Consider the following 27,326-nt stretch of genomic DNA (forward strand, 5'->3'; position numbering starts at 1 on the left):
TGAGCCCTGGGGTTTGGGAAAAGCGAGTGAGTGGAGATGGGTGAGAAGTTGGATGCAGATGGGAGGTCCAGGGTTTGGGTGCAGGGCAGCCTGGGTCAGGAGTGGGTGCCTGGGAGGGGAGAGGACCTGAGGCAGTTGCCATGGGCTGGGGAATTAGCTCAAGTGGTAGAGCGCTTGCTTAGCATGTGAGAGGCAGTGGGATCGATGCCCGCATTCTCCAATGCTTTTCATTCACCTTGCCTGGACACAATGTCCTTTGCCAGGGTTCCAAGTTCATCACTGGTCCAGCAAGGGAGAATATTCAGGGCTATATCAGGTATTGGCATAACCATAGATAAGACTTCATCCCTCTTTATTTGGCAGTCATTAAAAGGCATTCAGTGAACTGCACACATTTTCTAAAAGAATTTGAAGTCATTAATGTGTACTCTCACAGAGGTGTTGATGTAATTCTTTTTTTTCTAAGTAAGCTTATCAAACTGGAGCTTCTCAAACTCTAAAGAAAATATAAGAAGTGTGGTATATTTCTGCATTTTCTTCACTGTCAGAGTGGAAAGAAGAACACAAAGTTCAGTTTATGCTATGATGCCAAAATTTTTCTAAAGATTGTTTTTGTAGGGTATTGAACATAAACAGATCTTCTTTGAATTCGGCTGATTAGAAGCCTGTTAGCTTTAGTCCTTGATAAATTAGGCTGTGCCAAGCTTGAAATAAAAGCACAGAGAGGTACCTCTGTCATGTTTATTAAAAAGTAAATTTTGCCCTCGGCTGTGGTAGTATGATTAATACTGACTTAATTAATAATGGCAGAGAACTCAGAATCAGGTATTGCTGGTTTTATACCTTGTACTAAAGAATACCAGTTCAGCAGCAGATTTTTGGATTAGCATAAATTAAAAGATAATTAAAAGAAATCTATGAGACTGACTCATCATTTTACCTTGCAAATATTTACAGCTACTCCATTAAAAGTGAATCCCTCTGACAGTTCCACTTTAGTCAGAAGCAGCCTTTTTTTTGCTATAATTACTAATAAAGATGGATAAAGCACCACTGTCAGTTTTACCATAGATCACTGTGTAAATCATCCTTCTTCATGTTCAGCATTAAATATACTTAATTCTATTCTACATTCTTCCATGACAGCTCACTCTTTTGGGGATTAAAGAAAGCCTCCTTTTCATAATTTTAAATGTAAAAGCAACAGGAAAACATGAGGTTTGATATAGAAGATGGTTTCTGCAGCCAAGCTATACTACAGGGACACAGAAGGTGCAAGTCATGAGTGAATTTGATACTGTAGTAAGTTTATCCCCCAGTGGTATTATTATGCAAGTCAACAGAATCAGGAGATGTCAATAGTTTTCCTTCTATTGTGTGAAGAGTTTGAACCTTCACTACTTCTCCCACCTCCCCTGAATATACGCCTTTAGGAACAGAAAGCAGGAGAGATACAACTTGTTCAAAAACACAGAGGACAGAGTGTCAACAAAGTTCAGACTAAACAATGATGCAAGTAGATTTCTTTCATAACTTCTTTTTTAGTTCAAATATATTCTTGCATTTGAGAGGAATAGCAAGCTGGGTTAAAGTTTGACTGGTAATACATTGCAACCAACAACACCCAAAAAGATGCTGTAATAAAAGCTTTACTATATTTATTAAAGCTGCAAGTGCATGCCTGACTTATTTGAATGTCAAGAACATCTACTTCACTCATGACATTTAAATTTCTCTCTTTTTTAATAGCAGCAGAACAGATTTAAGAGTAAAATGACCCATAAAATCTTCTAGTCTTATTTCTGGGTCTTGTTACATTTCAATAATAAAATACTTTTCACCAGTTTGATAACTTTTGTTTGAGCAAAACTTATCTTAAAATCCTCTCTTCATTTTCAATAGAGAACCTACTGTTTCCTGTGCCGGTGTGTTTTGATGGTTGGTTGTGCTCCCTGTGAGAACCAGGTACCTCTTTTTCAGCTCAGACTGCTTTTAGATTCCAAGCACTGCTTTTGGTTATGCCTGCCCTCATAAAGTGAAGAACCTTATCACACCTAGCATTTTTTCTCCTTCAAAGATATTGCACATTATAAGAAAATAATCTATTTGGTTTCTTGTTTATCTCAAGATAAACTGATCAAATGCCTTATGTCTCTTACTCTAGTTCTTGAATTGTTATTATAGAACTTCTCTGCATTGGTTTTACTCTTCAACACACCTCAGGAAAACATGGTAACACAAGAACTGTGTGCAGTACCCAAAGGCCGCACTTTGCAAGCATGGTCTGGGTTATTTTATCCTAACAGTCTGACCTCTCATTTAGCTACATTAAAACATTCTAGAGGAAGCATGCAGATTGCCTGCGGGATCAAATGAATAGATTTACTTTGTATCATCTCTGTTTCTTTTCAGGCTCACAGTGAAAAAAAGTAACAACGAGTGTCTACAGTGCAGGTAACTCAAAAGGTTTTACCACCAAAATACTGTTAGACACACAGGCATTTTGTGGGCATGTTGCAAAGCACATTTTACATACCTGTAGGACTTCTTAATCTCATCATGTGTTGCTCCCTTCTCCAGGGCCAGGATTTCATATAATGCTTCCCCCGAGGTTGACAAAGCACGTTGCCTTTGTTCAGCCATGTTAGCACTGCATTTCCAAAGCTGTTAATGTAGAACAGAATTTAAAATAGCAGGACTGAAAGTATATATGATAAATATCTCTTATTGTTCATTTTAATAGATTTTTATCAGGCAGTAAAAGGTTAAAAGTACATTAAATCAAAACTAGAGTAAAATCTTCTCTAAACGATCCTCCACCCCTTAAGACATTTTAAAATTACTTGAGAAAATGGAAATACAAAAAACAAAGAACAGAAGTTCTTGTCTTAGATATCACTGTTTATATTAAAGGCTTGATGTTGCTCTCACTGAAATTAATGGCTAAATTTCCCACAGCATTAGTGCCTGCACATAGTACTTCCACTTGGTTTTATTTCTGTGTGTTTACACCTATCTTTCTTAAGTCTTAGAAGAATAATTCCACTATTTGTTAAGGCTATCATCTTCTTGAAGTGGGGAATATTCTAATGCAATATAGCAGTGAATTTTTGCTTTCTCAATACAAGGGCACAGATTCAGCCTAACCAATTTTAGGTGCCTAAGTTGAGTGATTAATTTTGAAGCTTAGGCTCCTTATATTGTCAACAGACAGAGATACCTACTCAGAGGAAACTGACCAAGCACTTTCTCCTTATTATCTCTACAGTGTGCTCAGGATGTCCGCATTTCCAACACACGTGCAGATAGGATGAATCTGGACCTAGGCAACGGGACTAGATATTAAGAATTGACCTCAGTATTATAGGAGCAAGCTTTTATTGCAAACTTATGCATGGGAAATACTGACGTCATTCAGGGTCCTATCTTCTATGAGATACAAGACTTTGGGTTGAATTCATGAGCTTGTGATAAATTTAACAAGGTGCCCTTACAGTATAGTGCAAATAAAGGCTAAGAACGGGCTGACAGATTTAATCCACTTCAGATTTATCTTTTATTCCTTCTTTCATCATAGAGGCAAAGCAGACAAATAAGTGACTCTCCACCGAGTGGCTTTGCTACTTCCTTACAGTTCATAGTTCATTCTTTTGGATTTGAAGAACCAAACATGGCATGAAGAAACTCATATAAATCATCATTTAAATGACCAGGTATAGATACCGATCATTCATAAGAGAAAGCTGCAGATCTTTGATGGCGGACTTGCCACAACAAAACTCTCACCACAACTTCTTTATTTCTTTGTATGTTGCACCCTCCTCCAAATGTTGAGAGGTGATCACAGGAAAAGCCTAAAAGTGAGTTGGAATCTCAGCCATAAGAAAAATTTCTGAGAACGTTTTTTTAAGTAAGATGACCCACTCTGCTAATTCACCCTTCTCGTTGCTGAGCTAGAAACACTATCTGGCCATTATTCATATATTATTCACTAGGCCACATTTTGGTTCAGAACTAGCCATGTAACACTTTTGAGCTCTTTAGCTTTGTTCAGTACCAAACAGAAAGTCAAATACCATGTAAGTACACACAGAAATATAATAACTGAGTGATTCTACCACATAAAAAAGACCTAAATTTATTCATATTTTTCTAATAAGCTAACACACAATTTAGGGTCTTCTGATCTGCTAAAAAAAAAAAATCCCTTTCTACTTTTAAGCATTACACACAAGCCATCAACTAAATGGACAGAACTTTCATTTTTAAATTAACAATTAAGAATGAAATTATATACATGCCTATAGGTATTGCTTTGCCACCTGCAGTAGTTACAACCCTATTTGTTAATAATGGCATGTGCAGACAATATTTAAGATAATCCTGTGATCTATCCTGACCACACTGGAATCATGCAAGGAACATCAAGCCTGTTAATATACAAGATAATGGTGGGCAACCATGTGAAGTCAAAGATATACACTATTATTTTAAAATTCTGCCACATAAAGCTGATTAGCTACATGGCAACCCTGAAAAGTTATGATGGATTTTATTATGAAGAACTAAAAAGTTGTTTAATTTGTACTTTCTCATAAAATAATTTTAATCACCCAGTCAGCTATGGAAATTTAAACTCACTAGCCTGCTCAGGCTTTAGGCGCTTAATCACCTTGAAGGTCTAGCTACTCTAAGTTATTTCTTGCTTATTTAAAACACTCCTATAAAATACTAAAAATATGAGTTGACACCTTTGTAGAAAAAGTTACACTCTCTTTATTAAGGACAATTTTCATACTAAATCTGTTCCTGATGGCTGAAATTACATTAGAATCCTCTTTTCAAGCTATGTATTTTGTTCCAGCAGAACAAAGAAAATACTGTTTTCTTCCTTGAATGACAATAGAATATACTAAAAGACAATCCAAATCCTGGTAACAATTGCACATCTCCTAAGATAACAGGACCCTGGTTAACTTCAACCTTTTCTGCACGAACGTTATGCTACCCAGCATTAACTGTAATTAAGCTGTAATAATATGCCTTTTTCTACCATACCCATAATTCATTTGGATTTGTGCTGAAAAATAAGGTAAGGTGATTCAAATAACCTACCTGCTTCAAAAAGTGATGGAACACAGTCTGGCATGTGTAAACTCACAACATTGTAAATTTGCTATCTTGATGTTTTTATGCCAATATAATCCAAAAGAAAACAAGCAGGTGCCACAAGAAGCCCTGTTCCATGGAGAGCGGCTGCTGTTTTTCATCCTTCACAATCAAGGTTAAACAGGTCAGTGGAGTCTGATTACTCTTTTTGTTTGTTTGTCCAGTATCCAATTGGTTATCTCTCAGGAAGACCTATGAAAGAACGAATAAAACATTTATGAACCTAAAGGCTGATATATCCGAGAGTTAATGACACCAAAAAATATAGGACATCCACGTAGTTAGTTGCTCTTCTGTGCTCTACTTTTGATAGGATCTTGAGTTTGTCTTTTTTTTTTTTCCCATGCAAATGTATTTAATTTGTTTAAAGGTGCAACAGTCTTGCTCAAAACTTCACTTCTTTGAGACCAGCCATGGCTCAGGTTCACTACATAGTCTCTTCTAGAACATGATTAACTGAAGAAGCCATCCTGAGTTCTTGTAAATTTTTATATCAAAACAGAAGATGCAAAGTGTTTTCTGTGTTTTCTCCTACTCCGATGGAGCTTCTCCTCTAACCTATATCATGACACAGTCTCGAGAACCATTCCTTTCCATTTGGAATAGAGAAGACTGTAAATACTAGAGACTTAAAAAAACCAAAAAAACCAATTGCTCTTAGTATGTCATCCTTTGAACTCAATAAGCTTGTTTCCCAGATCACCCAATTCCAAACTATCTGGTTTTGCAGAGGGTTGACCTTGGTCAGCTGCCAGACCCCCACCCACCTGCTCTCTCACTCCCTTTCCACAACAGAACAGGAGGAGAAAATAAGATGAAAAGCCAACGGATCAAGACAAAGATAGGGAGATCACTTACCAGTTACCATCATGGGCAAAACAAACTCAGCTTGGTGAAAATGTATTTAATTTGTTACCAATAAAAATAGATTTTTATGGTAAGAAACAAAAACAAAAATTAAAACAATGCCTTCCCCTCACCAGCCTGTTTCCAGGCTCAACTTCACTCCTTCATTCCCAACTCCTCAACCAGCAGACAGGGAACGTGGGTTGTGGTGAATTCATAACAGTTCCTCTCTGCTGCTCCTTCCTCCTTACACTTTTCTCCTGCTCCAGCCTGGGTCCTTCCCAGAGGCTGCTGTACTTCATGAACTGCTCCAGTGTGAGTTCTCCATTGGCCATGTTTCCTCATCAGGAGAACCTGTTCCTGCATGGGCTCCTTTCCATGAATCACAGTTGCTTCAGGAACTATATCCATGTTCTCTGGCATGGGGTGGATGGGCTGTAGTGTGGATATCTGGTTTGCAGAAAAATACCCGCTCCACAGTGGTTGTCTCCACAGGCTGCTGGGGAATCTGTTTGGGCACCTGGAGCATCTCCTCATCCTTCTTCACTGACTTTGGTGACTGCAGGACCGTTTCTCACACTTTTCCCTCACCCTCACTGTTTTGCTCTTTCTTAAATATGTTTTCCCAGAGGTGCCATCAGCTTGGCTGATGACCTTCTCTGAGTCCTGCAGTGGGTCTGCTGTAGAGCCAGCTGTATCCAGCCCCTGACCTCCTTGCACGGGGGCCTCTCTACAGCACCCCACTACCTAAATCTTGCCACAAACAACCAGTACAGTTTTATGCAGATTAAAGTCCTGCAAATGGATTCATGGAGCCCCATAACCCAGTAAAGTCTGCTTTGGCAAGAGTCAGTGAGTTTGTGCTTGGATTCGACTGCAAGACTGGAGCAGGTGGGATCGATGGGCTGAGGCCAATTGTATGAGTTTCAACAAGGCCAAATGCCAGGTCCTGCACTTGGGTCACAACAATCCCAGGCAGCGCTACAGGCTTCAAGAAACACATAATCACAGAATGTTAGGGATTGGAAGGGACCTCAAAAGATCATGTAGTCCAGTCCCTGTGCTGGAGCTGGAACACGTAGATGAGGCTACACAGGAAGGCGTCCAGGTGGGTTTTGAATGTCTCCAGAGAAGGAGACCCCACAACCTCCCTGGGAAGCCTGTTCCAGTGCTCTGTCACCCTCACCGTGAAGAATTTTCTTCTCATATTTAAATGGAACCTCCTGTGCTCCAGTTTGCACCCACTGCTACTTGTCTTATCATTGGTTGGAAAGTTGCCTGGCAGAGAGGGATCTGGGGGTGATGATCAACAGAACATGAGCCAGCAGTGTGTCTAGGTGGCCAAGAAGGCCAACAGCATCTTGGCTTGTATCAGAAAGTGTGGCCAGCAGGACCAGGGCAGTGATTGTCCCCCTGAACCCAGCACTGGTGAGGCCCTGCCTCAAATCTTGTGTCCAGTTTTGGGCACCTCACTACAGGAAAGACATCGAGGTGCTGGAGAGCGTTCAAAGGGCAACAAAGCTGGTGAGGGGCACAAGTCTGATGAAGAGTAACTGAGGGAACTGAGGCTGTTTAGCCTGGAGAAAAGGAGGCTGAGGGGTGACCTTCTCACTCTCTACAACTACCTGAAAGGAGGTTGTAGCATGGAGGGTGTTGGTCTCTTCTCTGAAGTAACAAGTGATAGGACCAGAAGAAATGCCCTCAGATTGAGCTGGGGGGGGTTCAGATTGGATATTAGGAAAAAATTCTTCATGGGAGGGGTTGTCAGGCATCAGAACAGGCTGCCCAGGGAAGTGGTGGAGTCACCATCCCTGGATGTGTTTAAAAGATGCATAGAAGAGGTTGTTAGGGACATGGTTTAGTTCTAGAGTTAGGTTACGGTCGGACTCAATGATCTTGAGGGTCTCTTCCACCCAAAATTATTCTATGAATCTACAAATTAATTTTAAAAGACCACACAAAACAAACAAACCACATACATAAAAACCCCACAAACAAACAACAACAAAACACACACAAAAAGCCAAACAAACAACAAAAAAAAGCCCAACAAGCATAAATCACAATTAGATAAAAACACTATGAAAAGGGAAGCAATAGAGACAGCCGATTAAAAAATTGTTAAGTGAATACTTTTTAATGTGAAGCATGTGATTGTAACATTTCTCTTGTTCTTAGGTATGTTCTTTAGTTTCAAACATGCCCTCAAATTTCAGCTTTGCATGGGGACAAGGCAAGGCACATTTAGACCTAAAATGTGAGTGGTTTTCATAGTTATGAGAAGTCAAAATAGCATAGTCAAAATGTCTTTTCCTGGACATTGCCAACAGAGTAGGTACAGCTAATTCTATTTATTACATTGTATGAACACAATAAATCAGATTATTCAAGCATCTTTCATGAGCTCAGTCCTTGAAATGACTTTATCACTCTTGTAAAACAGAACAAAACATACACTTTTTAATGCTTTACACTTTTTAATACTTATATACATCCTATTATCAATAAAAATATCACAGTTCTGCAGGTTTGTCACATACCTAGAGCAACCGTTCTGTGTGAATACAGCTCCCTCTGGTGTGTTGAGCTAACACTGCTCTGTAACCTATATTGCTTTTCTCACAAGTGCTCTTGTTTTGTTTGAAGGAAATGAACACAATCACTGCAAATCTTTTGTGCTTTTTTTTCCCTTTTTTTTCTTCGAGGATTCTATATCCTAAGTACATTGTAATGAATCTTTAAAAGACTCTAATGAATTGTCATAAGTCTTTTGTTAGATAAGCTATATAATTTAGCAGAATTAAACCTATAATTTAATACCTATTGGTTCTTTTCATTGATTTTTATTTATGTATCATAATTCCTAATAGTGTACCACAACCTCATTGTGGCAGGCAATGTAAAACTAAAAGACAGTCCTAGTCCCAAAGGACCTTATATCTAAAAAGTCTTACTTACACTTTATATGTTGCTTGCATTTCAAAACAGACAAATCAGAACATGTCTGGAAATGTAAAGTTGCATATCAGCCTATACAAATTTGAAACATGGCCCAGACAGAGCAGAAGGTCCAGGGTTGCCACAGACACGTTCAGTTACACACAACCACAGCTAAGGGTTGAAGAACTCTGAGTCACTCCAGTCCTTCCTCCCACCGCTCCCTCCTTTTCCTGGCTCACAACAAGTTCAGGAACTAAGAGCCTGGAGCTGAAAGACTGGTAAGTACACATACATGCATGAAAGGACTGGCATCACTGCTCAACAGTGATGTGAACTTTTAGCTTCCAAGGCAAGGAAAGACTACTTCTAAAAGCGGAATGGTATTCTTAGTTTGTTGTTTCTGGCGGTGTTAACATTGACATCATCAAAGCATGAAGGAGGTACAAGAGGTCAGACAGAATACTCCTGACCTTCATGGAGAACCTACAGCTTCTGACTCTTTCTTCCAGTAGTGACAGAGGAAGAAGATCCCTAATTTTACTCAGAGAAATTCAGGGAATGAAATAAATTACCTTGCTGACATACTTTTGTAAACCAGCAGGTTAAGGGAGGTGATCCTTCCCCTCTACTCAGCAGTGGTGAGGCCACACTTGAAGTGCTGTGTCCAGATCAGAGCACCTCTGTACAAGAGAGACAGGGACATACTGGAGACACTCCAGTGAAGGGCCATGAATACAATGAAGGAACTGGAACATCTGCCCTATGACAAAAGGCTTAGAGAGCTGGGACTGTTCAGCCTGGAGATGAGCAGGCTCAGGAGGTTTTCGTCAGTATATATAAATACCTGAAGGGAGAGTGCAAAGAGGACAGAGCCAGGCTCTTCTTGGTCATTGCCCAGTGCCAGGGCCAGAGGCAATAGGCACACACTGAAACATAGGAGGTTCCCTCTGAACATCAGGAAACGCTTTTTCAATGTGAGGGTGAGCAAGTCCTGGCACAGGCTGTCCAGAGAGGCTGTGGAGTTGACATTCTTGGAGATAGTCAAAAGCCATCTGGACACGGCCCTGGGCAACTGGGTATAGGTGGCCCTGTTTTCTTTCCCCAAAACATCCCTAGTGTGATTACTATTATGACTGATTTCTGTGCCTTGTTCTGCCAAAAAGGTGGTAAGTACATTAACAAGGATGTTGGCATTTATATTGGTGACTGACCAGAAGTGACAAGAGAAAAGAAGGCAGGTGAGGAGACTGCAACAAGAGCTCTTGATGGCTGATGACTTTACATGAATGAATGTGAAGAGAAAAAAAAAAAAAAAGATTTGCAGAGATTGTGAGAAGACTCAGAATGAGTAAAGCATGAGGATATGAGTAAAGTATGGTAGAGCGATGAGACGAGAGAACAGGTACACTGAGAAAGGGTGTACACAGTGGCAGTGCACACCGTTTTCTCTCTTTTGTTCTGTTTTTGAATATTGTGCTATAGTGATGCCAACATTAATAACACCCAGCTGAGCAAGCTAATCAAAGGGCAAAAGACTGAGCAAGTGGAAAGGATGCTGCTGCCAAGATGTGCTGGGCCTCTGGCTCAGGCACAGGACTGATTTTTGTTACCATGGGAAGAGTACTTCTGAGGCAGTGATGTCCCAAACTGTTCTTGTCATTTCTTTTTAGTCAGTCCTGCTTCACATGCTTGTGGACATCTAGTTCCCTGCCTGAACTGTATTGTGTTCTACATGTTAGATACTCAAACAATCTCCTAAAGAGAGAATTGGTTTAAGGTCCTTTCTTCAGAGTGAACCTTTTTAGATCTCAGAGAAACCCAACAATTCTATAACAAGAAATTACATTCCTCTTGCCACATTTTTCTGTTACAGAATAGCTACTGTCATTATTGCTCCAAAAGTAATAACAAAATTGATTTAAATAATATGATTGCTTTGCATCAATTTTTGAATACATAGAACTATATCAGAAGGAAGGTATCCCATCTGGTAACCCATCTGCAACTCTATCTATACAAGAAGTAAGTATTCATAAGAGAACATTCATATATTTGAATTCCATGAACATATTGCGACCTTCTGTTACTATTCACATATCATATCTCAATTTAAATATATGTAGAGTTTTTAATATCTTTTAACAACTGCGGTATTGAAAAAAGTAGCAAACTCAAGAAGCATGAACTTTAAATGAACATTCAGCTGTGTGAAAAATGCAGTTGTGATTCGTGCTAAGATGTTTACTGTTTAAAGGTATAACCAAATGAGGCACGGACTCTGAACTTGAAAAAGGGAAAAAGGTGGTTAAGTTCTATGTATAAAAAAAAAATTAATTATGAAACTTGTTTAGGAAATTATATTGATAGAGGGAACTAATATTTTAAGGGTTAAGCAACTATATTATAAGGGCCTACTAACAAGCTAACATTTAAACCACATAATTAATATCTATTTTAGAGCTATATGTAACCAATTGTGCTAAAAAAAGCAGGACTTCATTAAATGCTGAGATAAGAAGTTTTACAGGACCAGCTGCAACCTTGAGGAGACAAGATAGCCAAGATTTAGAGCAAAAAGGGGGCGCCAGTCCGGTTTCAGTCGGTTTGGTAGCTTGGGTTCCAGCCAGTTCTTCATAATGAACAAAAGGTAAAAAGTCCACTGTGACGAAGCTGAAGGAGCCTTCATCCAAAGACCCCTAAAGACCCTTCCTCAAATTCACCAAGTGACATTGCGCAGGCGCAACAGGGGAGGGTCAAGGAGGGGAATATGTAGATGGTTATATGAAACTCATTTTAATAAAAAGCGGGAAAGGTCATGAATATGTATAGGCGTTCCTGGGGTCATTATGAATATGTAATACCTTACTGTATTTAAACATACTTCTTACTGTTAAGAGTGTGTGTGTTGGGCGGAGTGAATCCCCCGCGCACCCAGCGCTGTTTTGCTTATGCTCTAATGAACACATGTTTAAAGAATACAATTAAGAGATTGGATTAAACATTGTTTATCCATAGAAAAAGCGTAAGTTATTTATTTCAATTGCATATCCAAATTGCTTATGCCTTTACGTGGTCAGTTTGACACAGAGAAGCAATCCATAACTGTGACTTCCTACCTCATTCCAGTAAATTATGATCAAAGACTTGGTGGATTACCAAAGTGGCACGCATATAAACCCCTTTTTCCCCCTAAAAATTAAATTAGAGGCTTAAAATGAAGTTTTAAGTAACAGTATATTTTTTTCAACAACACAGACAGTGGAGCACTGGGAATTTTATTTTCATCTGTGGTTTAGCAGAAAGTTCTGTCTACACTCCCTAATTTAAAGTGGGTCATGGAGGTAGCCATAACTAACAAGGTTGTTTTGGTTTATTGCTATGGAAGACACAAGTAACTAAGAGGTAAATCATCATAATCTCTCTGGCTTTAAGTTAAATTTCTTTCTGAAAAGCAAAGAAAAGGAAGTCCCTGGTTTATGTAGCTTTTACAACTCATAGGTGAGTTATCTAGGACTTCAAGGAAAAGCAAAGTAAGAGAGTCCCCTAATTCCTTATTTAGGCAGTGTCTTGGTAAATTGTTTGCAAAAAGCCGTAGGACTTTAAGACATTATTCTACCACTTCTTATCGTGAGTTAACAAACCCATGGTTTTGATAGCAGGGTTATTCACTTTAGCACAGCCTAATCAGCTACAGCTAAGAATCAGGAAGATTAGCTTGAACATAATAAATGAGTGCTTTGACCTATTTTTGAGCTCATTTTACCAGGAACAGATTACGAAAATGCAGATCCACATCTTCTCAGTACTGGCTCCTTAGGAATCAACAGCTTTCAGTCCTCCCTACCAGGTATAACCTTCCTCCAGCACCTGACAGTTCTCTCCACTTGTTCCTCCTTCACATAGTTTTCTCAAACCACTCTTTGGTACTGTCACGGAGGCACCCCGAGGCTAATTTAAGGGACAACAGGGTCCAAAACAACTTTTATTAAACCGGTGAGAAACAGGGTTTTAGCACTCCAAAAGTGACTTAAATATAGGTTCGGGTATCAGTTGAGGAAAATTATTAAGGGGCAGCAACTAGTACAACAGGCGGTCCACAGAGCGCATGGACGTGGCTTCACCCAAAACAATGCCGGAACCACCCCCGAGTCCCAGAGGAGTACACACTTGCCTGAACACGGTGCGGGACCATTCTTAAAGAGATACAGGTAAAGCGTACGCTCACGATTCCGCGAGGGTAAATTTATAATACACTCGCAATTCTGCGAGGGTTAATTTACTTACACGTGCGAATGTGCACGGAATACTACACGTGCTTATGTGGAAGCACAGGAGGAAAATACACTCGCGATTGTGCGAGGAAATAATTTAAAGTACACTCGCAATTGTGCGAGGAAATAAAGTTACACTCGCGATTGTGCGAGGATAAATTTAAAGTACGCGTGCAAATGTGCACGGAATATAAATACACTCGCGGTTGTGTGAGGAAATAATTTTTATATGTGCTTGTATTAAGCACGGGAAGTTACACGTGCATATGTGCACGGAATAAAGTTATATACTCGCAATCCTGTGAGGGGTTTTACTCACACACGTGGCGGCAAGGCAAGCGGGGTCTCCATCCCGGGGAGGGGGGGTCTCGGCAGCAGCATCTTCCTCGTGCTCCGAGAGACCGGCGACAATGGGCCCAGTCTCGATGAGAGAGTCCCGTTTTTATACTGGCTGATCAGACCTGACTGTAGGCATTCTAGAAGCTTCTCTGCACCCCCACACCGTGTGTGGGGCGCCCCTGAAGCCTCCAAACATCCCCCACACTGGTCATAGTTGCCCAGCGGCTCACTGGCGCCTCCGCACTCCCTTCTCCTAATGGCCCTGGCCAGGGTGCTCTGGGCCAAACAAAAGAAGCTGTTAGCCTCAAGTAGCAGAGAGAGGGAGATGTGCCTACTCCCTCCATACTGAAGGAGGGGGGCGTGGAGAGAGGGGGGTTTGCATTCTGCCACAGGTACCTCCTGCAGTCTTTGTCTAAGCAAGCTGTTTCCCAAAATCCCCAACATAGTCCTCAGTTCCATCCTGCACCAACACCCAACTATCCTCTCCAAAATTCCCACAAACTGGTTCCAGACCGACTTAGTTCTCAGTGGGGAGGGTACACAGCATAGGAGATGGCAGTCAGTACCTATTTCTTCTTAAAGCTTAATTAATCCTCACATAGGATTTACTACCTTTTCTAAGAAATGCTCACTAAATTGATGGCTGAGAAAGGTAAACTCTTTCTAAAGTGCTGATGAGTAATTATCTTAAAATCCTGCTCCATAGATCCAGAAAGAAATGTCTGTCCAGTGGTTGAGATAAAAATAAAAAAAAATCAAAGCAATATGCAGTCCCAGGAGTACAGGAATTGCAGATTAATGGATAAAGAATAAAGAAGTCTCTGATTTTTTTTTTTTTCCTGAATGTCACTTACTGGGAGAAAGTAAAAATTTCTAAAAAGTCTTTAACTGAAATAAATATTTCACCAATAAAGTAACCAAAACATAAACATGAATGCTATTCTCCACATAGTAAGTGTAGAAAAAGCCACGGGAAATACTTCCCCAAAGATAAGCAGACTAACATTTCAGGAAATGACTAGTTCCATTGTTAACCATTTATCACAAGGGTTCTTAGGGGATTTTCCCTAAGGTGGCAAGACCTTCCAGCTGGAAAACACTCAGAGCTGAAAATGAAATTCTGAACCACAGAATCACAAAATTCCTTTGAAGAAAGGAAACTCATAGGGCAATATATGGCTGTGCAATAGAGCATCAAAGGGTGTACAATGCTGCCCTATGATTCCTTCGATAGCTCAGCTGGTAGAGCGGAGGACTGTAGGCTCCCTTGCACGGCCATCCTTAGGTCGCTGGTTCAACTCCGGCTCGAAGGAGTGCCCTTTTGCCTGGGGACACACCTGTCTGCACCTCTGCCTTTTGGCCCTGCCCGGCTGGCTGCACTCAAGGGCTGCCCAGCCTGCAGCTCTTGCCTGTGCTGGGGGCCATGACCAGCCAAGGCAGTTTTGGGTGAAACCAGGGCAGGGGAGGGTGCTCATGAGCCCTGGGGTTTGGGGAAAGCGAGTGAGTGGAGATGGGTGAGAAGCTGGATGCAGATGGGAGGTCCAGGGTTTGGGTGCAGGGCAGCCTGGGTCAGGAGTGGGTGCCTGGGAGGGGAGAGGACCTGAGGCAGAGGTCATGGGCTGGGGAATTAGCTCAAGTGATAGAGCGCTCGCCTAGCATGTGAGAGGCAGTGGGATCGATGCCCGCATTCTCCAATGCTTTTCATTCCCCTTGCCTGGACACAACGTCCTTCACCACAGGCCATGTCTTCTGGGGGCCGTGGGAGCTCATTCTGCCCATGCTGGGGAACATGACCAGCCAAGGCAGTTCTGGGTGAAGCCTGGGCAGAGGACGGTGGTTCTGAGCCCTGGGGTTTGTGAGGGGTCATCTCCATGGGGAAAGCAAGTGGGTGGGTGAGGGTGTGAGAGGGAGGCTGTGGCAGTTGCACATCCCCCTGAGACTTGGAGCCTTCAATGGGGCTGTTGATGGCTCTTTAGTACCTTCTGTGCCCCACTGTGCCTGTCCCCCTACACACACCTAAGGTGGTACCAAGACAGTCACATCCTCCCCTACCCCAGAACAGGGTGACTTCACCTCCACCAGCTGGTGAGGCAGGAGGGATGGGACCCTTGGTCAATTGACAGGGTCGTTAGCAGAGAAGGTGCCCAGAGTAGCTGTAAAACTTCTGGACTGTGTTGTAATACCCACAACCAGATCTGACCAGACTATAAAATGGGGTTCCCACTGAGGGCCCCTTTGGAGTGGCCTTCTCAGAGCAGTGAGTCTGTGAACAGGAGCCCTCTCCTTAGACTAGGATGCCATCTAAGGAGACTTCCTAGGATTGAGAGCACCTCACCTCTTCGTTTGGGTGAGTAGTTATGTACTGGATATATCCTTGAATGAGTCCTTGCCTAACCAGGCAAGCATGAGTCCTTGCCTAAGCCAAGTGAGTGATTATTTCTTGTGGATACCCTGGAGTGAGAGAGCTCTGGTTTGTTTCTTGTGAGTGTGTGCACGCATACTGTGGATCCTCATTATTCTTATTTTGTTGTACCCCAATAGTCTCCTCAACTGATATCTGAACCTGTATTTTATGTTGTCAGAGTGCTAACTAATCGTATAAATCATGTTTGTAGTCAGCTTATTGGCTGCACTTTTCCAGCTAGAAAAAAGACTGTTTAGGAACTTGTTGTCTGGCTAAAACTGACTTTGAGGTGCCTCTGTGACAGAGGTAGATGGGTGGCCCAGGCTTTGGGTGCAGGGCAGCCTGAGTCAGGTCTGGGTGCCTGGGAGGGGAGAGGACCTGTGGCAGAGGCCATGGGTTGGGGAATTAGCTCAAGTGGTAGAGCGCTCGCTTAGCATGTGAGAGGCAGCGGGATCGATGCCCGCATTCTCCAATGCTTTTCATTCCCCTTCCCTGGACACAGGGTCCTTTGCTGGCAGCTGTGTCCTCTGGGGCCTTTGGGATCTCATGCTGCACCCAGACAGCAAAGAGCAGGATAAAATCCAGGACTGCACCAAAACGAACACAGATAGATTAACAGGGGATCTAGTTTCCCCCCTCCTTTTCTGCAAAGACATCAAACGTCATCTTGGGTAACATGTCCAGTTTTGAGCTCCCCCTGAAGGAAAGACATCAATGGAATGGAGCAACTTCATTGGAGGGCCACAAAGAGCTCACAGAATGGAGGGATTTTTATGTGGACATGGGCTGCGGACAATGGGAATGTTCAGCCAGGAGAAAGAGAGGATCAGAAGGCTTACATACAAACTTCCAGCTTGAAGGTTACAGATAAGAAGAAAGGCTATCCTTTCGACTGGTGCCTGACCAGAGGGAAAGAGACGGCCCTGTGAAATTGGATCAAAAAAAGATCCAGAAGGACATGGGCAAGCTCTTTTGGGGCCTAGGGGAGACTGCAGCTGTAGAAGAGGAGGTCCAAGGCTCCAGTGGAGTTTTTATGATTGTTGGTCTGAAGGATTTGGTTTCCGAAAGGACTGAACAAGGTGGTGTAATGTTGGAGCTGAAGCTGTTGGAAGCAGGACATTGGAGTAGAGGCATCATGCTGTGCTGTGCATGGAGAAGCGCTGCATGAGTGTGTGATGGGCGAGGTGCTGGGCAGAGCCCCATGATTCCTTCGATAGCTCAGCTGGTAGAGCGGAGGACTGTAGGCTCCCTTGCACGGCCATCCTTAGGTCGCTGGTTCAACTCCGGCTCGAAGGAGTGCCCTTTTGCCTGGGGACACACCTGCCTGCACCTCTGCCTTTTGGCCCTGCCCGGCTGGCTCCACTCAAGGGCTGCCCAGCCTGCAGCTCTTGCCTGTGCTGGGGACCATGACCAGCCAAGGCAGTTTTGGGTGAAGCCTGGGCAGGGGATGGTGCTCATGCGCCCTGGGGTCAAGGAGTGGTTACCTCCATGGGAAAAGTGAGTGGGTGTGTGGGACTGTGAGACGGAGGTGGATGAGAGGCCCAGGGTTTGGGTGTAGGACAGCCTGGGTCAGGGGTGAGTGCCTGGGAGGGGAGAGGACCTGAGGCAGAGGCTGTGGGCTGGGGAATTAGCTCAAGTGGTAGAGCGCTCGCTTAGCATGTGAGAGGCAGCTGGATCGATGCCCGCATTCTGCAGTGCTTTTCATTCCCCTTGCCTGGACACAATGTCCTTTGCCAGGGCTCCTTTGCCCTCTGGGAGCTGTGGGGAGATCATGGTGTGCCTAGGCTTTACATACGAGGACGACTTCCATGGCTTTATCCAAAGCGGAGTGGGGACTATAACAGAGGAAGTGATTTTCTTCCTCTATGCTTGACAGACAGAAATGGCATCTCAGATACTTTGTCCAGCGTTGTCCTTTGCAATACATAGAAGACATCAAAGAAATGAAGCAAGTTCAGTGGAGGGCCACCAAGAAGCAAATGGAATGGAGGGATTTCTATGTGAAGATGGGACGAGAACACAGGGAATGTTCAGCCAGGAGAAAGAGAGGATCAGAAGGCTTACACATGACCTTTCAGTTCATTGAAATAGGTTATGCATTAGAAGAAGGCTGTCTGTCTGGTGCTTGACCAGAGGGTGAAAAACAGCCCAGTGAAATTGTCTCAAGAAAAGTGTCAGCAGGATATGGGTAAGATCATTTTGGGCCTAGGGGAAAGTGCAGCTGTAGAAGAGGAGGTCCAAGGAGCCAGTGGAGTTTTTATGATTGTTGGTCTGCAGGATTTGGTTTTCGAAAGGATTGAACAAGGTGGTGTGATGTTGGAGCTGAAGCTGTTGGAAGCAGGACATTGGAGTAGAGGCATCATGCTGTGCTGTGCATGGAGAAGCGCTGCATGAGTGTGTGATGGGCGAGGTGCTGAGCAGAGCCCCATGATTCCTTCGATAGCTCAGCTGGTAGAGCGGAGGACTGTAGGCTCCCTTGCACGGCCATCCTTAGGTCGCTGGTTCAACTCCGGCTCGAAGGAGTGCCCTTTTGCCTGGGGACACACCTGCCTGCACCTCTGCCTTTTGGCCCTGCCCGGCTGGCTCCACTCAAGGGCTGCCCAGCCTGCAGCTCTTGCCTGTGCTGGGGACCATGACCAGCCAAGGCAGTTTCGGGTGAAGCCTGGGCATGGTGCTCATGAGCCCTGGAGTTTGGGAGGAGTCACCTCCATCAGGAAAGTGGGTGAGTGAGTGTGTGAGAGGGAAGCAGATGGGAGGCCCAGGGTTTGGATGCAGGGCAGCCTGGGTCAGGAGTGGGTGCCTGGGAGGGGAGAGGACCTGAGGCAGAGGCCATGGGCTGGGGAATTAGCTCAAGTGGTAGAGCGCTCGCTTAGCATGTGAGAGGCAGCGGGATCGATGCCTGCATTCTCCAATGCTTTTCATTCCTCTTCAATGGCCACAGGGTCCTTGCCATGGGACCTCATGCTGCACACAGACATTAAAGAGAAGGACACAATCCAGGGCTGCACCAAGAGGAGTACGGATAGCTTAACAGAGGATCTTATTTTCCCCCTCTTTGCTTTACAGGCATCAAATGTCATCTTGAGTGATGTGTCTGGTTTTAAGCCCTCTTGTAGAGGAAAGACATCAGAGAAACAGAACCACTTCAGTGGAGGGCCATAGAGAAGTTCAGAGAATGGAGGTATTTCCATGTGGTGATGGGCTGAGGACACTGAGAATGTTCAAACAGGAGAAAGAGAGGATCAGAAGGCTTACATATTATCTTCCAGCTTACTAGGAGTAGGTTACAGAGTAGAGGAAAGGCTGCAAATTTATCTGGGGCTTGACCAGAAGGCAAAAGACAGCCCAGTGAAACTGGATTATGTTTCAGTGGGATATCGGTAAGCTCTCTTTGGGCTCAAGGAGAATCCAGATGTAGATTGTTGGTCTGCAGGATTCTGTGCAATAAATTGTCGAGCAAGGTGGTGTGATGTTGGAGCCAAGGCTGTTGGAGTACAGGCATTATGCTGTGCCCCTTATACGGTATCCCAGCCGAGGGAGAGGTCTCCATTTCACAGCCCCACTGCTCTGAGAAGACCATTCAAAGGGGGTCTTTGGCGAGGATCCTGGTTTATAGCTCACCCACGTTTGGCTGTGGGCACTACAACGTGGTCCAGAAGCTTCTCAGCTTCTCTGGGCACCTCCTTTGTTGAGGACCCTGTCAATTCACTGAGGGTCCCACCCCTTCTGCCCTCCTAGAGAGGTTAAGTTGAAGTCACCCTGCCCTTAGGTGTGGGGAGGACATCACTGTCAGCACCATTCTAGGTATAGATGTGGCAACAGGCACAGTGGGGCACAAAGGTGCTAAAGAGCCATCAGCTGTCCTACTGAAGGCTCCAGATCTCATCAGGGGCTGTGCAACTGCCACAGGATAACACAGTGTGCTCAGGCTTTACGGAGAAGGATGACTTGCAGGGCTCTATCAAGAGCAGGACAGTCCGTTAAACAGAGAAATTTATTTTCTCCATCTTTGCTCACAAATGGCCAATGTCATCTTGAGTAATGTGTCCAGCTTTAAGATGGCCAGTCCAAGGAAGAAATCAATGAAATCTAGTGACTTGGGTTGAGGTCCACTGAGAAGCAAAGGAAATTGAGGTATTTCTATGTGAAGAAGGTTTGAGGGCACTGGGAATGGTCAGCCAGAAAAAAGAGAGGATCAGAAGGCTTATGAATGACCTTCCAGCTTGTAGGAGTATGATATGGAGTAGAGGAAAGGCTGTCAGTTTCGTGCTTGACCAGAGGGCAAAAAAGAGCCCAGTGATCCTGAACCAAGATTAAGTTTTGGTGGGATATGGGTAAGCTCTTTCGGGGCCTGAAGAGAGTCCAGCTGTAGATTATGTTCAAGGAACTAGTAGAGTTTTTCAGGTTGTTGGTGTGAAGGATTTGGTTTGCTAAAGGGTTGAACAAAGTGGTATAATGTTGGAGCTGAAGCTGTTGGAAGCAGGACATTGGAGTAGAGGCATCATGCTGTGCTGTGCATGGAGAAGCATTGCATGAGTGTGTGATGGGCGAGGTGCTGGGCAGAGCCCCATAATTCCTTCGATAGCTCAGCTGGTAGAGCGGAGGACTGTAGGCTCCCTTGCACGGCCATCCTTAGGTCGCTGGTTCAACTCCGGCTCGAAGGAGTGCCCTTTTGCCTGGGGACACACCTGCCTGCACCTCTGCCTTTTGGCCCTGCCCGGCTGGCTCCACTCAAGGGCTGCCCAGCCTGCAGCTCTTGCCTGTGCTGGGGACCATGACCAGCCGAGGCAGTTTTGGGTGAAGCCTGGGCAGGGGATGGTGCTCATGCGCCCTGGGGTCAAGGAGCGGTTACCTCCATGGGAAAAGTGAGTGGGTGTGTGGGGCTGTGAGAAGGAGGTGGACGGGAGGCCCAGGGTTTGGGTGCAGGGCAGCCTGGGTCAGGAGTGGGTGCCTGGGAGGGGAGAGGACCTGAGGCAGAGGTCATGGGCTGGGGAATTAGCTCAAGTGGTAGAGCGCTCGCTTAGCATGTGAGAGGCAGCGGGATCGATGCCCGCATTCTCCAATGCTTTTCATTCCCCTTACCTGGACACAACGTCCTTTGCCACAGGCCATGTCTTCTACGGGCCATGGGAGCTCATTCTGCATCTGGACAACAAAGAGTGGGAAAAAATCCAGAAATGTACAGGAGGAGTACAGACAGTTTAATGGAGGACCTTATTTTCCCCCTCTTTGCTGTATGGGCATCAAATGTCACCTTGAGTAATGTGTCCAGTTTTGAGCACTCTCACAGAGGAAATACATCAGAGAAACAGAACCACTTCAGTGGGGCGCCACTAAGAAGTTCAGAGAACGGAGGTATTTCCATGTGGGGATGGGCTGAGGACACAGGGAATGTTCAGCCAGGAGAAAGAGAGGATCAGAAGGCTTATGTGTGACCTTCCAGCTTGTAGGCATAGGTTATGGAGCAGAGGAAATGCTTCATATTAATCTGGAGCTTGACAAGAGGTCAAAAGACAGCTCATTGAAACTGGATTATGTTTCAGTAGGATATGGGTAAGATCTTTTTGAGTCTGAAGAGGGTCCAGATGTAGATTGTTGGTCGCTTAATTCTGTACGCTAAAGGGTTGAATAAGGTGGTGTGACGTTGAAGCTAAGGTTGTTGGAAGCAGGACATTGGAGTAGAGGCATTGTGCTGTGCATGGAGAAGTGTTGCATGAGTGTGTGATGGGCGAGGTGCTGAGCAGACCCCCATGATTCCTTCGATAGCTCAGCTGGTAGAGCGGAGGACTGTAGGCTCCCTTGCACGGCCATCCTTAGGTCGCTGGTTCAACTCCAGCTCGAAGGAGTGCCCTTTTGCCTGGGGACACACCTGCCTGCACCTCTGCCTTTTGGCCCTGCCCGGCTGGCTCCCCTCAAGGGAGCCTGCAGCTGTTGCCTATGCTTGGAAACATGACCAGCCAAGGCAATTTTGGGTGAAGCCTGGCCAGGACATGGTGCTCCTGAGCCCTGGGGTTAGGGAGGGGTCACCTCCATGGAGAAAGGGAGCGTGTGTGTGGGTGTGTGAGAAGGAGGTGGATGGGAGGCCCAGGGTTTGGGTGCAGGGCAGCCTGGGTCAGGAGTGGGTGCCTGGGAGGGGAGAGGACCTGAGGCAGAGGCCATGGGCTGGGGAATTAGCTCAAGTGGTAGAGCGCTCGCTTAGCATGTGAGAGGCAGCGGGATCGATGCCCACATTCTCCAATGCTTTTCATTCCTCTTTGATGGACATGGCACACTTTGCCAAGAGCTCTGTGTCCTCTGAGAGTTGTGGGGAGATCATGATGTTCCTAGGCTTTACAGAGGAGGTCGAGTTTCTGGGCTCTATCACCATCGACACAGTCAGTGAAACATAGAAATTTATTTTCTCCCTCTTTACTTAGCATTATAGAATCAAAGAATATTTCGGGTTGAAAGGCACCTTCACAGGTCATCTTGTCCGGCCCTCCTGCAATAAGCAGGGACATCTTCAACTAGATCAGATTGCTCAGAGCCCTGTCCAGGGATGGGGCATCCACCACCTCTCTGGGCAACCTGCACCAATTCTTTACCACCCTCATTGTAAAAGAATTCTTTCTTATGTGTAGCCTGAATCTCTCCTTCTTTAGTTTAAAACCATTACCTCTTGAACTATCGCAACAGGCCCTGCAAAAATGTCTGTCTTTCTCATAGGCCCCTTTTAAGTACTGGAAAACTACAACAAGGTCTCCCTGGAGCCTTCTCCAGGCTTAAACACCCCAACTCTCTCAGCCTCTCCTCAGAGGAGAGCTGTTCCATCTCTCTGATCATCTTGGTGGTCTCCTCTGGATCTTCTCCAACAGGTGCTCTTTCCTGTACTGAGGGCTTCAGAGCCGGATGGTGGGGTCTCACCAGATCAGAGGGGCAGAATCACCTTCCTTGACCTGCTGGTCATGCTGCTTTTGATGCAGCCCAAGATACAACTGACCTTCTGGGTTGCAAGTGCAAATTGAGGGCTCATGTCCAATCTTTCATTCACCACCTCCGGGTTTACAATTGGCTCAAGTAAATCTGAGGGCTGCCAGCATAGGAGTGATCCAAATTTTCACTGATCTTTTTTCTTCTTTTTTTTTTTTTTTTTTTCCCTTAGTTTCCAGTTAAATCAACTTGCTAGTCTGACTCACTGTGTGACTGGCATAATTACTAGAGTTGATGAAATGGAAGTGGTGACATCACACCTTTTCAGCACCAGTAAGGTCTTACATTATCTTCAGCTCACCACAAAGCAGCACCTTAAAAAGTATACAGAGGCCAGAACACCATACCAGTGTGAAGCATAAGTAAATTCTGTGGAAAACAGCAGGAAGTAGAAGAATTAAGGCTCCTCTGGACTAGTCTGTGGCTATAGGATAAGCCAATGTTTGACAGTATATTAAATATTTTGGAGGCTTCTGCTGCCAGCTTTTACAGTACCACAGGTGCGTGATACAGAGTGTTGTTCCTGTCGAAATGCTCTCTGCCCATGCAATTTGTTCAAACAAAACTCTGACAGGTTAACTCTGCCCTGGCGGGATGACTGCTACCACAGGCATCGCTTGCCCACACAGCCCTAACCCTCTGTGGTTCCGGCACCGCGTGTTCCTCTGCAACCAGGATAAAAGCAGACAGGCGGCATAAAATCCTCACGAAGTGCTCTGCTAATTTGACAAAAATGTAATCATGTGCCCACACCTGATCCAGATCAAATTTGTACTGCTGGGTGATGTGGCATGGCCCAGAGCCAGCGGTAATGATTGCGGAACCGCAGCGCTTGGTGAAGGCTTCTCCTGCAGATGAATTACCTGTACAGGAGACAGTAAATACCAAATGTGGCCTATCACTGTGGAAACAGCTTGTGCAGGCTCCCCAAGACATGCCCTGATCTGCACTAAAGAGACATAGTGTAACCCCTTGCCAAACCACCTTTCTTTCTACCCTTAGAGGGAGGGTGCTGGGTTAGCCTCTGACTGAAAGCATTAAGCAGGGGAGGGGAATGAAAAAAAAAAAAAAGGAAATTACATGTCTGAGGTTTTTCTTTTGGGCAAGTCTCATATAAAAATAAAGGAGTGTACAAATGTCTTTGTTTCCCTGCCAGCTTTTATAAGAACTAATTAAGGCCAAGGAGAGCTTCATTTTCCTGTTTATTTCATACTGAGAACTGTTCATGTATTTAACCTATTGATAATTTTGCAGCTGCCTGCTTCAATTTGCTTATGATTGAGAAACAAAAAGTTAGTGTAGCAGCAAGGAGTTGCCAAAGCTGCAGAGCGGTCACTGGTGCATGATCCAGCTGTGTGATCAAACTCTAACAGGCAGCTGTGACAACAAGTGTGGGCTGTGATTTGGAGCCAGAAAGCCAAATTAGAATTACGGCTCCTTAGTAGTTGCTTATTTCCAACTCGCTGATTTTTCCATAATAAGGTCAACATAATCATAAAGATATAGAGAGCTGGCATTTATTTGCTGCTAGAGAACTTCATGCACTTTTCAACTTTGTGATTTATCTATTGATTGCAATTGAAAATTCAAGCCACAAAATTCAGTGGTAATTGCTATCAATAAATGAAGAATTATGCTTTACCAGAAAACAATCTTCAGGAGTAAATATTCACAGGTCTTAGCATCACCCATATTTCTTAGTTCAGGCAAATCGATTACAAGGCATTTATTATATCGAAGAGTCCTATGGACTTTATTGAAATCACACAGAATTCAATAAAGAATTTAATAGCTGCTATAAAACCTACAAAATAATTTTTAATGTCCTTTTGATTCAGAAGGTAAGATCCCAGCTCTCTATAAATCAGTGACAGAGCTCACAATCGAGATTGACAGAAAATGAGGACCCAATAATTTGCAGCTCTTATTTATAAAGTTTTCCATAAATTACTCTACGTGACTGAGGAACTTTATGGGTATTACATTAAATTCCACAGGGTTTTTTTTCGAAAGTTGTGGGGAGGATGGTTCATTTCAGGGAAGGAGATGTATTATACTTTATTTTCTTGCTTTCCTTAAAAAAACAGCTCTTCAAACTTTTACATGTTGTTTCAAAATATTATTTCAAAACGATTTACAGACACCAGGCAGGGATTCCCAAACCATGTTATCCTAGCACCACAGCACCCAAGCTACTTAAGAAGGCATGTGTGGTCCTTGGGAACTCCTGCTGCCCTGTCATACCACCCGTCCCCAGCCAAGGTTAAACCTGCATCAGCTCACGCGGGAAGCTTCACACAATTCTAGCAGATGGAAACTAGAACATCAAATAATTGTTAACTCTCCAAGTTTGTACTATTACATGTTTATTCTATTCCAGAATTACAAACCTGGAGATGCGAAGCTTTTCCTGGGAAGGTGGGCAAAAGCCTTCTCCTTAAAGCAAGGAGAAATTGGCCACTGGCATCTTCTGGCTTCAACGTGGCAGCAGCATAGAGAATTCTAGTGTGTGCATGGAGCCTGTACCACAAAAAGGGTAAATAATTTGCTGTGGTGTGTCCTATCAGAGCAGAACAGAATCCACATCATGTATTACTTGCTAACAGTCAGTATATGCTGCTACTGTTCGTTCACATCGCAATACCCTCTGCTGGTGCTAGGCACCAGACTTTGTCATCTTTCATCATCAACATCCAAAACAGATAATTTGCAATAATGGATTTCACCAATTCTTCCTTTTCCTATTTGCCTATTGTTTAAAAGTCATACGTAATTTGTGTGTTGCTACAAATTACATACGAAAAGATGTTTGCTCCTACATTTGATAAGTGGCAATTATAAACAAGTTTGCATGATGGATGAACATATTTTTATTTTTTCCCAAATAGTGTTTAGAAAGATTTGTATCATCATTTCCACAAATGGACATTCATGCATATAGATCTGGCTATGATAAAGTGACCAGAAAACAAAAGTATATCTGAAAATTGAATTACAAAGCAATTATGCTTTGAATTCATATTTTTGTGGCAGTATAGCTTCACGCTGTACATTTTTTTCCATATCTTGCAATTAACCTCTCACTTGTAATGCAAACGGTATTGACTTGCAATGTATTAGTTATGACTCCTAACAAATTAAAGTCAATTCTCCCATTATCTGGGAATTGTTTATCTTGACCACAGACACAATGACATGTAGTAGCTCATAGATCAACCTCTTCAGGATCAGCAACAACATAACCAATTCTTCACCAAATTAAGCTCTTTGGCCCCGTTGGTTCTCAAATGTTCATGTTCTGCAGTCAAGTAACAGGATCTTTCTCCAGACTCTTTTTGTCCTTTTACACAAATTACAGGAACTATAGAATAAGGTTTTTTCCACTTATTTTGTGTAATAATGAACTGATTGTGTAAGTAAACCTCTTGCATACAACTGAGCAGATGTCATGGTTTTCCCTGGTTTTAGATATTCTATAGAACATGCTGGTTTGCAGGTTTTGAACAACTTGCAAACTAGCATATTTATTCAGATTTTATACATTTTAGAATTAAATTGCTTAGTAAATAATTATATTAACAAGTATTCAGAGCCCAAGGTGAGATTAAACATTATAAAGTTTGCTTATTTTCTTAGGCCTATCCTTGAAAAAAGTATTCTACAAACTTCTAGTCATTTAATTTAATCTAGAAAGATGCTGACATGGTATTGATTTATGTAGATTTAACTGATGTTCTGACACATGACTAATCCCAACTCAGCAAAGCATGTGAGAACATGCATAAAGTACATACTTAGCACTAATACTTTATGCCAATTAACCCATATTTTCGCTGCAAATTCTGCTATGCCTGCCTTGCATCATACATGTTATATACATATTCCATACATATGTTACATATTTCATATATATGTTATATATCTCAACATGTGTTACACATCCCAGAAGATCTCTTTATGTGAGATTTTAAAGCTAGGTTTTCTGAAATTAATTACTTTTTGAGTTAGAATTCGAGTAAGCCCTTACATAATCCTGATTTATGCCAGGTAGGTGAGTTTTTATGATACAGACGATGTGGTCTCACTGGGGGCTGACTCCAAAAGGGGCACTTCCATCACCAGTTACATACCTGCACTTTGTAACCAGCCGCGCTGTCTGGCTGGTCCCACTCTCTTTTTTTAGGGGGGGAAGTTAATTTTCTGCCAGTTTAACTCCCTAAACCCTCCTGCCTTGCCCTGAAGATGAGCTTCGGTACTGGTAGGAGCAAAGAGCCAGTAGTGTGATGGAGTGGCACGGCCCTCCTGCACAGCAGCATCTCACTCAGCACAGAAGTGTAATGTTTTAAAGCCACATTTCCAGGGCACTCCACACCATTAAGAGTCCCAGC

The 27,326-nt window shown here is 43.6% G+C and overlaps 1 protein-coding gene and 7 non-coding genes across 8 annotated transcripts in view; 7 read left to right on the forward strand and 1 right to left on the reverse strand.

Annotated features, from left to right (window-relative positions):
• DNAJC5B (DnaJ heat shock protein family (Hsp40) member C5 beta) overlaps positions 1-5,494 on the reverse strand; it is a 29,647-nt gene extending 24,153 nt beyond the window's left edge. Inside the window, exons 1-2 of the mRNA XM_065832291.2 lie at positions 5,116-5,494; positions 2,537-2,664 (exon numbers count right to left, since the gene is read on the reverse strand). Of these exons, the coding sequence (XP_065688363.1) occupies positions 2,537-2,643 (107 nt within the window). The 5' untranslated portion in view covers positions 2,644-2,664; positions 5,116-5,494. The remainder of the gene's footprint in view (positions 1-2,536; positions 2,665-5,115) is intronic.
• A 9,295-nt stretch (positions 5,495-14,789) lies between these two features.
• Positions 14,790-14,878, forward strand: TRNAY-GUA (transfer RNA tyrosine (anticodon GUA)). The gene is given in 2 exon segments: positions 14,790-14,826; positions 14,843-14,878. It is a non-coding gene; the product is annotated as a tRNA-Tyr (tRNA).
• A 1,490-nt stretch (positions 14,879-16,368) lies between these two features.
• Positions 16,369-16,441, forward strand: TRNAA-AGC (transfer RNA alanine (anticodon AGC)). Its single transcript has one exon. It is a non-coding gene; the product is annotated as a tRNA-Ala (tRNA).
• Positions 16,442-17,176: 735 nt separating this feature from the next.
• TRNAY-GUA (transfer RNA tyrosine (anticodon GUA)) lies at positions 17,177-17,265 on the forward strand. Its single transcript is given in 2 exon segments — positions 17,177-17,213; positions 17,230-17,265. It is a non-coding gene; the product is annotated as a tRNA-Tyr (tRNA).
• A 1,137-nt stretch (positions 17,266-18,402) lies between these two features.
• On the forward strand, positions 18,403-18,491 carry TRNAY-GUA (transfer RNA tyrosine (anticodon GUA)). The gene is given in 2 exon segments: positions 18,403-18,439; positions 18,456-18,491. It is a non-coding gene; the product is annotated as a tRNA-Tyr (tRNA).
• Positions 18,492-20,544: 2,053 nt separating this feature from the next.
• TRNAY-GUA (transfer RNA tyrosine (anticodon GUA)) lies at positions 20,545-20,633 on the forward strand. Its single transcript is given in 2 exon segments — positions 20,545-20,581; positions 20,598-20,633. It is a non-coding gene; the product is annotated as a tRNA-Tyr (tRNA).
• Positions 20,634-20,958: 325 nt separating this feature from the next.
• On the forward strand, positions 20,959-21,031 carry TRNAA-AGC (transfer RNA alanine (anticodon AGC)). Its single transcript has one exon. It is a non-coding gene; the product is annotated as a tRNA-Ala (tRNA).
• Positions 21,032-21,725: 694 nt separating this feature from the next.
• On the forward strand, positions 21,726-21,814 carry TRNAY-GUA (transfer RNA tyrosine (anticodon GUA)). The gene is given in 2 exon segments: positions 21,726-21,762; positions 21,779-21,814. It is a non-coding gene; the product is annotated as a tRNA-Tyr (tRNA).
• The last annotated feature ends 5,512 nt before the right edge of the window (positions 21,815-27,326 follow it).

This window comes from Patagioenas fasciata, chromosome 2 (assembly GCF_037038585.1).
Source record: "Patagioenas fasciata isolate bPatFas1 chromosome 2, bPatFas1.hap1, whole genome shotgun sequence".
Taxonomy (NCBI): domain Eukaryota; kingdom Metazoa; phylum Chordata; class Aves; order Columbiformes; family Columbidae; genus Patagioenas; species Patagioenas fasciata.